Here is an 11,611-nt window from a genome sequence, read left to right as displayed (position 1 = left end):
TGTCGCTGCCGGGGCGTGGGCGGGGCGGGGCGGGGCGGCGCCCCGGGGAGCAGCCGCACGGTAAAGTTGCAGCCGGTCCGAGTTGCTCTCGCTTTCTCTCTTGTTCCGGAGGCTGCCTGCCTCTCTCTCTCCTTCTGCCTTTCTCTCCCCTCGCTCCGCGGGTTGTCCGTCTCCCGAGAGCGGTCGGGGGCGCTGTCCTTTCCTCCCACTTGTATTATGGCACTGAGTTGTTAGGAGTTCGAAGGCAGGGAAATGGATGCGTCGGACCCCAATTTTTGGATGCTCCTTTCGAACTTCACGCTGCCCTACCTGAGGAGCGGCGCCCGCCTCCGCCGGACGCAGAGGTAAGGCGGGTTGGGGGCTGGGGGCTGGGGGGGGTGCGGCCAGGTGAGCGGTGCGGGCGGCAGTGAAAGCCCCTGGCAGGGCGTCGGGACTGCCGGCCTCCTGGCTTCTCCTGGTCTGAAACCGCGAGAGCTGCGAGACTCGCCTTGCGCGTCCCTTGGGGTTCTTCTAGTTTGGTATTTTTCAGACCAAACGCCGCCTATTACTCTGCCTCCTTTTGTAAGACTTTTTTGTTTTCCCCTGGACTTCCACCCCCCCCCCCCTTTCACTTTTAGCTTGCTTACAAATATTTGACCTTTTATCCGGAGGAGATATACTTTATATGGACAACTCAGGATAGCCTACTTTGATCGGTGTTCTTAAAGAGACAGGTTTGTCTAACTGCTTTTTTAGACAGGCTAGCTGACTTTTATTAATACAGGAATGGAATTTTTGTAGCATTTTCGTTATTGTCAGAAGGGAAAAAAGGTTTGGAAATAACAAATGTTAAGTAAAAGTTAAAGGGTTGTGCCATCAATGGACAGAAGACTGATAAGCTTTGACATCTTGGTCATTTTTTGTGCTGTGGTATCCCTTGCAGTTAAGTATATGGCTCTATCACAAGGAGTAGCAAAAGCTTATAGAATTTTGTAACTTTGTTCACTAGTACTCCATATGCTGTTTTGAGACATACCGGTAGTGATGTTAAACTACGATATGCTTCTGTCTGTGAAACTGTCTTGAATATTAGCTTATGTATTCTCTTTGGAGAACATACATGAAATGTTTCTTCTGCTGGCTAAAAAGCTGGCATAAAGCAAGGAGCACAGAGGCTTAGTAGAGCTGGCCATTTCTAACATAAGTATTTATGTACTGATATTTTTCAAAAGGAAAAAATGTCTGTCTGTTGAATAGCAGAAAGTTAAAATAAGAAAATCAAGTGGCCTATTTCACATCAATACAAAACTGTTCCTTCACTGTATATCTACCCTTTATGTGCCTAACTGGGCGTAGCTGTAAGTGTGGAGTTATAATTAATTATTATCCCTTTCTGGTAAGTAATTTTTTTACTCTTACGTAGCATCAGCTGAATGTCCAAATAGGCCTTACACATTTTTCTGCTGCTAATGTATCTGTGTTTAAAGAGGGCAACATGAATATGCTGTGGCTTTTTCAAATCATCTTCACTTTTCTTACTCAAGTAGGTTTGCACCTGTATGATGACCTAAAAATACCTTTTATAAAGTGTATGGCTGCACGGCAGGTCAAGGAGAGAGACTTGGTAGGCTTCACAAGAAGCATGAAACACATGTGTACCACTTGTTTGTTGCTTTTTTTTTAAATATTTGGATGCTTTCCTGCCTTTCAAACACATTTAATACTATACTGGGTTCTGTCTCAGTATATCACATATATGGCATATCAGTGAATAGTACATGCCATGTATGTGGTTATGTTTTATGTATTATGGGGATATTTAATATTTAATGCCCTCTCTGTAGCAAAATCAGTATGTCACAGTGTTGTGAAACTAAAAAGCCAAAGGCTGCTTACTCTTAATGGGCCCGGACACCCTCCTTTCTGAGGCTGGTTCTTTCATCTGGATGGAGGGCTTAGCATCTGCTGCTCTGCCATCTCCAGGGGAAGGCTGACCAGTCCACTTCTTCAGCTCCTTTCTTAAAGGTGGACCTGTCCCCTGCACTCTATGGTCTTAATTCATGTACTAATGTAAATGGGAGATCTCAGAGTGATAAAACAGTCAGAAGAAATAAAAGCAATATGGACAGTGCAGATTCTTCTGGCTCTGCTGCAGAAATTGCCTTGGGTTAATTAAGATACCAGGTAGGTCCACATGTACTGAGCTGCATCTCATCTGGACTATCTTCATAGGCTCACAGTCAGCCATAGACCCAACTGTTACATGAAAAAACTAGAAGGATAGCTGCCTACTTGCCACAGAATGCCTTTCCTTTCTGAAAGAGTGCTGCTGGGTAGTGGTAGCTGCTCATGTTTTGTATAGCTTTCCAGGCATTTTAGAGGACCTATGAGTAGGCTTGAAGGGTGTCTAGTTCCTGTGATCTGAATCTCCCAACTGTGCTTAAGTGAAAGTTTTTGGTCCACTGATTCAAGAGAGGTTTTTTTCCACTGCCTATGAAACTGTTGTCCAGCTAATGACAAGCTTTGGTGCTTCATGAAAACTTTATGAGGGATGTTCATTGTTCTTTCTGGTTGTATCCACGCTTGTCTTTGGGACTCCTTGCCAATGTGAGAGCATTAATTTTATGTTTTGATTGGGCATTTTTGCCTCTTGGGTATGTTCCTTTTGCCTGTTCAATTACTTTTACCTATACTATCAGGATTCTTGTGGCCTGCTAGGCCCTATCCTTTCTATAAGCGCTATCCTACTTTCTTGGCACTAGGGATAATGACAATTGTCTGCTAGTACTAAGAATTTTGTTTCTTTGTACAGATTTACTTGATGTAGGCATTTATTTCTCTTTGCTGAGGTTCTGAGAAATAAAGGATGAAAAGACAGTCTATTCTCTATTAGGTTGCAGCGTTGAGCCTGGCAGCTAAGTTATAAAATGGATATAAAACTTAGTTTATGGTCTTATTTGCTGACTGAAGTCTTTCATTAAGATTTTTTTATTTCTGTTTTCCAACAGTAGACTTAGCTGAATTTCAATTGCAGCAGCTCTTTCTGGAAGTGGTACCTGAACAAGAAATATCCCAGCCTGACTTTCAAGTCATGGAGTAGGTTTTCAGGACTGGCGGGTAGAAAAATTCTCTTCAGTTATAAATTGGAGGCATTTGGTATTCAAATCGCTGAGCCTATAAATGACATAGATTACACCATTGTGGTTTTACAGAGAAGAAACATGTATACCACCACGTGTTAACTTATTTTTCTATTGTTGTGGGCGTGTGGACCCTTCACAGTACTAACTTCAGGTTCCTGCCTGAAATGGCATCGTCTGGAGTAGACAACGAGGGGGAGAGGAGGAGAGGGGAGAGGAGAGAGGGAGAGAAGGTGGGGAGGGGGAGAGGGAGAGAAGGTGGGGAGGGGGAGAGGGAGTCTCTGTGTATGTGTATACATTCATTTATATAGATCAATGTGTAGATTTACATATGGGTAGCTGTACACACACACACTTCTTTCATATGGAAAAATCAGTAAATACTTTTTGCTTCATTCTATGCTATGTATTTTGTTACCTCCTGCCACTTTCTCTCTTCTGTCTCTGATCTTCTCTGTGTCTTTTACAAAACTGACAAACCAGTGATTCATTTTTCTTGTGTGTGTGCTTTTCTCTTGCTTCTTTGTGGTAATTGCACTGAAACAATGTTATTACAATCATTCTTCCTTTGAGTCAGAGTGTTGTTTTTTTTCCAAAGGCATGGAATTATGAATGCTTGCCCAATAGCTTCTCAGCCGAAGTAGACTCCTGGATGATTTGTGTTGAAACTTCATGTTATTTGTGTACAGTCACTGAAGTGGTATGGAGACTTTCCTGGTACAGGATTAAAATACTCGTCAATCATCAAGTAATAATTCATACATTCTAACAGTTCATAACCATTCCTGAAATGTTAAAAACAAAGGAAAATTATAACTTTTATTGGAAACTCAGAGAATAGAGTTGTCAAACTTCGGTGTAGTTTTATTAGTTTTGGGATAGCATGCTTCCTGGAAAATACTGAGCAGGCTTTTTGAACTTCTCTGAGTTGATAGTTTGAGTAGTTGCAGTGATTTTAAAATTGTGATGTAAACTCTTGCTGTTGGTTCTTGTATAGATCTTGGGTTTTTTCCTCTATCAACATAGTATTATGTGTAAGTGTACTATAAGTGGATTGTTTTATTTAATAATAGGCATTAGAAGTGGTCCTGTTAGTGACATAAGAAAACCAAGCACACTTACTAACATAAAAGCAGCCACAGAAATGAAGTACAATTGTGTTGATGTCAGCTGATTCTGTCCATGCTCCAACTTGAGTTATTTTACTTCTGTTACGTAGAAGTAAACATAAGTTAAAAGTTAGAAAAGGATTGGTTTTTTGCTGTATTTGTGTTTTTAATGTATGTTTTGGAGCGTGGTGATTTGAAGAGCTTTACCTCTTCCTTACTTTCAACCCTCTTCATTTTCCTTAATTGCTACATGCAAGAGAGAGGGGAGCTATTAACCCTGATAGGTGTTGAATAAGTTCAGAGAGGAGGTTGTTTTCCTAAAACTGGGGGGAATAAGAAATACATCCATGCAGGCTGTCTGTGCCATTGAATATGTTTTGTTAGAAGTTAATCTGTTAGACTAATGATGCCACTGCTTTCCATGCTTCATAGTGAAGTGTTAATGTATCTTACCTTGGTCATTGTATTTCCTTTCATTCACTGTAAGGGCTGTGTGTTAGGGGGATAGTCTTACAGTCTCACTGTCAAAGTGAGTATGTTGGTTTTATTCTGGTTGGTTTACTTGGCCAAACTTTTTGTTCAAGCAATTAATGTATTTCAAGTTCTGCTTACAGTCTGAATGTTGGCAACGATCAGTTTTCTCCAATGAGCCACATTGTTTCTTAGCTTCAGCCAGACTGGTGAGGATTCATCTGGTGATGTTCCTGGTTTTTTTGCTTAGTTTTTATTCTGAAAAAATCCTATTTTGTTAGAATTAAGTCAAGATCTTTAGGATTTCACCAAAGATCTTACTGTAGAAAACTTAAGGAAACGGGAAACGAGCAAAATAAAAAAGAAGCTTAGTGCTTAGGAAAGTACTGGAACATGCTGAAAGAAGCTGTAATTGATTTTTTTTTTAAATTTTTAAATTTTTTTTTCTGTCATGGTTAATGTTTGCTGTTACACAGTAGGAGATAGTCTTTGTCTTTCTTACCCTGGGAATCAAAAGGACAGTGGTCTAGAAATCCCTTCATGAGCTCTGGTTGTTGGGATGTATAACATGATGTGAGCACATTACACACAGATTCAGTCCTCCCACTCCATTGAATTTGGCTTGTATCTGCTCCATTGATGTTCTAGAGAGCCATTACATTTCTTGCTGTATTACAAGCTGACTGTTCCTTCTCAGATGTAGTTTTTAAGCACACAGGAGCTCACTTATGCAGTGGTTCATAGTTGCCTCTTCTGATGCATCTTCTGTCAGAGAGCTTCAAACTTACTGGTAGCAGTAAGCTATGTACCTATTTGTGTGACTCCACATACTGATTGATGGGCTTGCCTCTGGTAGTTCTTTGTCAAAGCTGGAAATGGTGCTCAGGTAAGTGGATTTCAGGGCAGGTTCCCCATGAATTTGTTACACATGTCAGTGTGCATGGCTTACAAAGTAGGAAATGTGAGTGGTAACAATTTGGTTAGAGACATGAAATCATTCAGTATTTTGAGTCACTGTGTTTAGCATATGAAGATACTGCTAACTGCTCTAGGTTGAACATTTTTGATGAAGCTTATTAAATGTGTCACTCTTAATTTAATAGTGGTGTAAAGCTATTCAATGTTGCGTGCAGTTCTTCTGTGTATGTTGCCACATTATCGGTAGGCTGTAGACCTGGATCAGGATGTCAAGTTACTTGTCATTAGAAAAAGGTTTAGTAGGAAGTAAATTTGTTGGAAGGAACATTGTGATGGCACCAGGACAGATTCATATGTGCTGTACTGTATTTCCCAAGCTGAGGAAAACCAGAAAGTTCACTTATCTTTGATTCAGCCTTATTCAGCAGGTGGGTTGCGTACAGTGATGGCTCCTGGATTTTCTCTTGGGAACCTTTCAGAGGATCTTTCCTCTGAACCTTTGCAAATTCATTAACTGCAGTAACATAAATTTTAAAACACCCCCCAAAATATGTAGTATTAATACATAAAATTGTATCTAGGCATAATATGCAAGTGCCATATATTGAACTCTGATTCAATAGTGAGCTCCCACTTTCATCTGATGTGGGGGTCTGCTGCATAACACTGCATGGTTACTTGACTTAATTTTTTTGTGTGACTTAAATGTACACTGGTAGAGACATTTAAGTAGATCACTCACACTTAATATACTTGACATTTTTCTGTCCATTTCTGAGACCACATACTTCTCAGCTCTAACATTTCAGTCCTTTTTTTGTTGTTGTAACAGTGCATATTCTATATAGTATTGATACATATTAGTATTAGATCTACTTCAGTAGACTCTTCCACCTGAATAAAGCTGAGATTAAAATAAAACACTTCCAGTGCAACCTTAAATGTTATGGTAGGTCAGTTCTGTCATTTTATTTAAAATGCTCAAGCCAAATTGAATAGTAGTGAACTAGAAAACTCCTTTTGGCATGGCTCCCATTAAATATAAACATATCTAAGAAGTACTGTAAACCGGAACAATGCCCAGATTGATCTACCCAATAGAGAGACTTCAGAACCAGAGACTGCACGCTGCTGGTATTCCTGCCACTGACAGATGAGTGCAAAAATATAGGAATCATGTCAGGATAAATATATCAGTTTTTTCACCTTTCTTTCAGTTAGGAATGGTCTTCCCTAAATAATTGTTTAGGAATAAGGAAAACTGTCATGCTCTATAGTTCTTGAAAGATTATAATTATTTAAGTAGAATCTGTTACTCTCATGAAATACTGGCATGTTCAGTTTGCTAATTAGAAAGTAAAAACTGCTGCAATTTTCCTTATCCCACCCGTTCTTTTTTTCTGCATATGCAGTAATTATGTAGATGTTCTACCATGTAATAGCCTGGTTTTGATCTCCGTCCTTTGGCTTTAACCTAGGTTTAAAATCATACATTAAAGAAAAATTGTTAAAAGGTTACCCACTAGTGGATCTTTTTTTTTTCCCCTTGTAAAAATGTTGATGTCAAATTAGGCACTGCTTACTGGTAGGAAAATGGTCATTTATATGTGATCAAAGTGTCTGTTTTTTCTAAATAGACTGGTTTAAAACACACTTATTAACATCCAGATAAATTACAGGGAAATCAAGGATACATATATTCAGTTAAAAAAAAAAATTAGTTTATGTAAGCATTTACATGTAAGCAACTTTAAAAATCTGTGTTAATTATGCGTAGGCTAAGGTAGTCCTGTGTAAAGTCAAGGGTGTTGATTATTGAAGAAATACCGTTCCTAATGCTGCTTAATTTGTTGAAACAAATAATAATGCAAAGTGTTACATGTGGAAATAATTTAGTTTAATAAAAATATATTTCTATAATAAGTGTATATATGTTCAGTCCTGTTAGTGCTTGATTATAGTATTGTATTGCAGAGTTTAAAAAACATTCTTTCTCTTAAGGCAATAAGGTGGTTGTAAAACAAGCTCTGTTCCTTTTGTGTGTGTCAATAAGGGAATACATCAGTATGAACATTTTTTATGTGTCTGACAAAACTTATTTTTTGTTTTCAGGGGACTTGCATGAATTTAAACTTAACCTGTTGCAAGGTTGGAGAAGAAATGTTATTGATATTGTTGTTTATTTTCATATGTATCAGTACATATATATACCCCTGTACAGACTGTAAATAAATGCACGCACATAAGGGTACACAGACATTTGTATACATAAATACTCAAGCAGTAGCTGTAAAATAATACTTATTGAGAAGCTGAATGAGATTGATACTATGAGGTCAGTTCAACTATTGGAAGCATTTATTTTTCTTACTTGTGCTTTATTCAAAGGCACATCTAGGCATAAATAGGATAGACTTTTTCCATCTACGAGAGTATTTATACTGTTTATAGTGTGCATTCATGCTACAGCTTTTGAAAATTCCCAAACTGCAGCCACTAGTAATCTGGTTTCTGGGAAATGTGGCTTGTCTTCCCAAATTTAACAAGATTCTCGGCTCTGCTCCACCACTGGAAGAAGCTGGTTTATTTCTTTGAAATTTTTGAACTTGACTAATTCAAACTAGTATAGCATTTAAACTGTGAAATACCATGATACCTATCTCTCTTTCACTTAAGAAAGAGAAGAAGGATTCACTTTATAGTAATCTTTTTTTTTTTTTTTTTTGAGGTAATTCTGTGGATATCAGTTTTGGCTGGAGCTCAACTTGAGAGAGCTAATAAATTAACAAGTACCAGCATTCAAATAAAGTAACTTTTATCTGTGATTGTTTTAAGTAGCACTTAAGATGTTCATAACTGAAACAATAGCGGAGGACAGACTTTTATTGTTTTCCCCAGCTATTTTCCTGCAAGTACTTGTGAACACTGCATAGTCAGTCTTCCCTCTCTGGGCTGCTGGAGCCCCATCCTGTATGAGATTTGGCACAGGCTTCTGAATAGAATCCCACTTCTCACAAAAGATAGATGGGCACATGTGGAACAACTTGCAGTGTTTTTTCGACCCTTTGCTTTTCTTGATGCGTACCTGGGGGAGAGGAGTTTATATAATAGTTATTTGGTTTATTAAAGCTATTCATCAGAGATGGATTTCTGTAAGAAGCCTGTACTGTGTCTTTGAAATACATTTAAATATGATGCTTTTATGCATCAGTTTTAAATCCTGAAGTTGTTACTGAGAGATGGATACAGTAGTTTGAACTAGCTGAGCTTCCTTTGATAAATCTGAGTATAATGAATCAGCTTCTAATTTAAATTCTTCTTATTCTTAAAATTCTCTTTGGGCAACTGGTATTTTCACTTCTTGGATGAGCTGCTGGAATTTTCTGGAAAGGTATTCCTACATAAAAATATACAGAAACCTCAAAAGTAGAAAACAAAGGAAAGGTAGTCCTAAGAATAGGATATTTTGTGAGTATGTACTTTAACACCGAAACCTCCCTTCCTTAAACCCAAACCTAACTCTAATGGAACATGAGAACTTGTTGGTGCGCCTGATGGACACACAGAGGTCTCTGTAACTGGGAGGCGGGACTTTCTTCCAGCCAAGAGGTGGTGGCATTCTGGCTAAATGTCCCAGAGATGGCATTGCAGTGGCTGCAAAGAAGCATCTCTTGCACTCTGGATAGCTAAACAAAAGTGAGGGAAGGTGACCCCAAAGGCAGTTCGGAGAGTGAGTGCAACATGAGAGATGGATATTTTGCAGGAGGGTTGTAGAAGATGTAATGCTATGATTCAATGAGAGGACATGAAACTGTAGAAGACAGAGCTTCCCTGGTTCTTCTCTTGATAGATTATTTGTAACAGATATGTGTCATTTAATTTAATGATATATAGCTTAATGTCAAAGAGCCTAGCAATTTAGAGTGAAATTCTGCCTTCAGTTATAGATGTTTTCTGTTGATTACAGTCAGTGCTGACTGAGAGAAGGCAAAAATCTTTATCAGAATTTTTAGTTGATAAATACATCTTTACAGATTTAACATAGTTCAAACATAAACATAATAAGCCAGTCCTTGATGAAACAGAAGTTAGATACTGAGGATAAGAATAAATCAGACTTACGTTTCTACCAACAGATGCCTTGGTGTTTACCAGAATTTGTTGTCAGGACAGTTTTCATAATTTAAATCAACACACAGATTTTTTTAATTCCCTTTTATGGAAACTGGAAGGAGGATGCTTAAACGTTAATCTGACTATGCTGTTCAGTTAGAAGACATAAGTAACTAATATCCTTTGTGATAATACTGTTACCCCTGTTGGAGTTAACTAATAAAAAGTAGATTGTGTACATTTGTTTTATGGATTTGCTTTTTCAGTGAGTCTAGGCCTGTCTAGCTTGTTCTTACGCATGGGTATGTCAAGGGAATTTCCATAAATGCTGTAATAGTAGAAGCAAAGGCAGTCAGACAAGTCCAATATGTTCTGTTCACCTTGTCTACAAACACCCCACGCAAAAGGATGATTATGTCAGTTCACTGTACCATCAAGTCTTACCAGAACATCTTCCTTTTGCTTCCCCCACATAATGGACAAAGAAAATATGTAACACATTTTGTAAGTAAGCTTGTATTTTATTTTTTTCTTACCTGCAGCTTGGTGATTTGGCTTCTTCCCTGGCCCTTCTGCCATGTTTTGATGATTGAACTGTTGTGTTTGGAGGCATCTGCTCCCCATCTGTGACCTGTGATTAATGAGAGAACATTAGTTCTGTTGGGAAATACACTTCTATCTAGTTTTTTCCTTCCTGCTTGATTGTGTCTCACATGCTATTCTGTCTTGCCAAATATCAAAATATTATCATCTTTTGCAAGGCTTTGATTTCTATTGGTGGAAAAAACCTCAAAACCAAAAGATGAAACTTCTTCCTGTTTTTTTTCAAGTTTGAAAATTAAGTTTCTTCACACTTTTTCTTATGTGTCTTCCTCAAATCTTAGAACAGCAAACTGCTCTTCCCCCCCTCCCCCCCCCGTAAAGGAAATGTTTCAAAGGAAATACAAAACATACTAGAGTATATGAATATACTAGGTTATTTTATTAAATATGCAAATTGTTTGTGTAGGTCAGACCTAAGCATTCAGCATTATCTATAAATTAATACCTTTTAACCATCATGTGTTTCCTTCTGATTCATAAATTATAAGGCAAGAAGAAACCAGTAGGATCACCTACTCTGACAGTCTACAGGAAACAAGACACAGTGTAACAGTGTTAAGAGATTTAGTAATTTGGCCCTCCCAGGCAAGGTAACGTGTTTGTTTAATCATTGACAAGTTTTGTGAAAATCTGGAAGGTTTGCCACTGTTCTGGCCAGCTTTATTTTGATTCTTGTTTTTCCTTAAGTGAGCTGTGTTTTACCACTACTAATTCATTGCTGATGCTATTGTCTCTCCCACAAACCTTGGTAATGGCCTTGGAGGTACTGGGCCAGTCTTTTTATAAACATAAAAAAGTTCTATATGTTCTTCAGAACTATGACTGCCTAAATCCAGTCAAGGATCAGCAGTTGGATATTAACAGAAGGAAACAATCTGAAGAGAGGTCCTAAGGACTGTCTGCATTGTCTGCCTCAATTGGTATGGAAAAATGAATTTTCCCTTCAGATCATACTGAGGGAACAGTAATGTTGTGTTTTCTAAAAGGCACCTGCCCCAGGAAGGTGGCCTACAGGCCAACAGCACAGTGTGGCTTCTGTCCGTGCTGGGAGCGCTTGGCCCAGGTCCCTGTGGGAGTGTTGGGCATGTGTAAGGACATGGGTGGGGGGGAAGCTGTGTGCTGCTTTTCTCTCTTGGGTGGGCTAGACTGAAAAGATGGAAGTATGTGGGAGCTGTATGAAGGAACACGTCCTGCTGAAGGTGCTGTTGGAAGACTGTAGTGCAATGGGAGGCAAAAGTGTCCCACTGGCCTTGTTCATGTAGGCTCTAAGAAATGATC

At 38.7% G+C, this 11,611-nt stretch overlaps 1 protein-coding gene across 1 annotated transcript in view; it reads left to right on the top strand.

Moving 5' to 3' along the window:
• Positions 1-252: 252 nt before the first annotated feature.
• The window catches only part of MAST4 (microtubule associated serine/threonine kinase family member 4), a 109,240-nt gene continuing 97,881 nt past the window's right edge, over positions 253-11,611 (top strand). The window contains exon 1 of the mRNA XM_010580504.1: positions 253-344. Within this exon, the coding sequence (XP_010578806.1) occupies positions 253-344 (92 nt within the window). The remainder of the gene's footprint in view (positions 345-11,611) is intronic.

This window comes from Haliaeetus leucocephalus, unplaced genomic scaffold, assembly GCF_000737465.1.
Source record: "Haliaeetus leucocephalus isolate CR32 unplaced genomic scaffold, Haliaeetus_leucocephalus-4.0 Scaffold722, whole genome shotgun sequence".
Taxonomy (NCBI): Eukaryota; Metazoa; Chordata; class Aves; order Accipitriformes; family Accipitridae; genus Haliaeetus; species Haliaeetus leucocephalus.
Note: the sequence above shows the minus strand (reverse complement) of the source record. Positions and strands in the feature narration are given on the sequence as shown.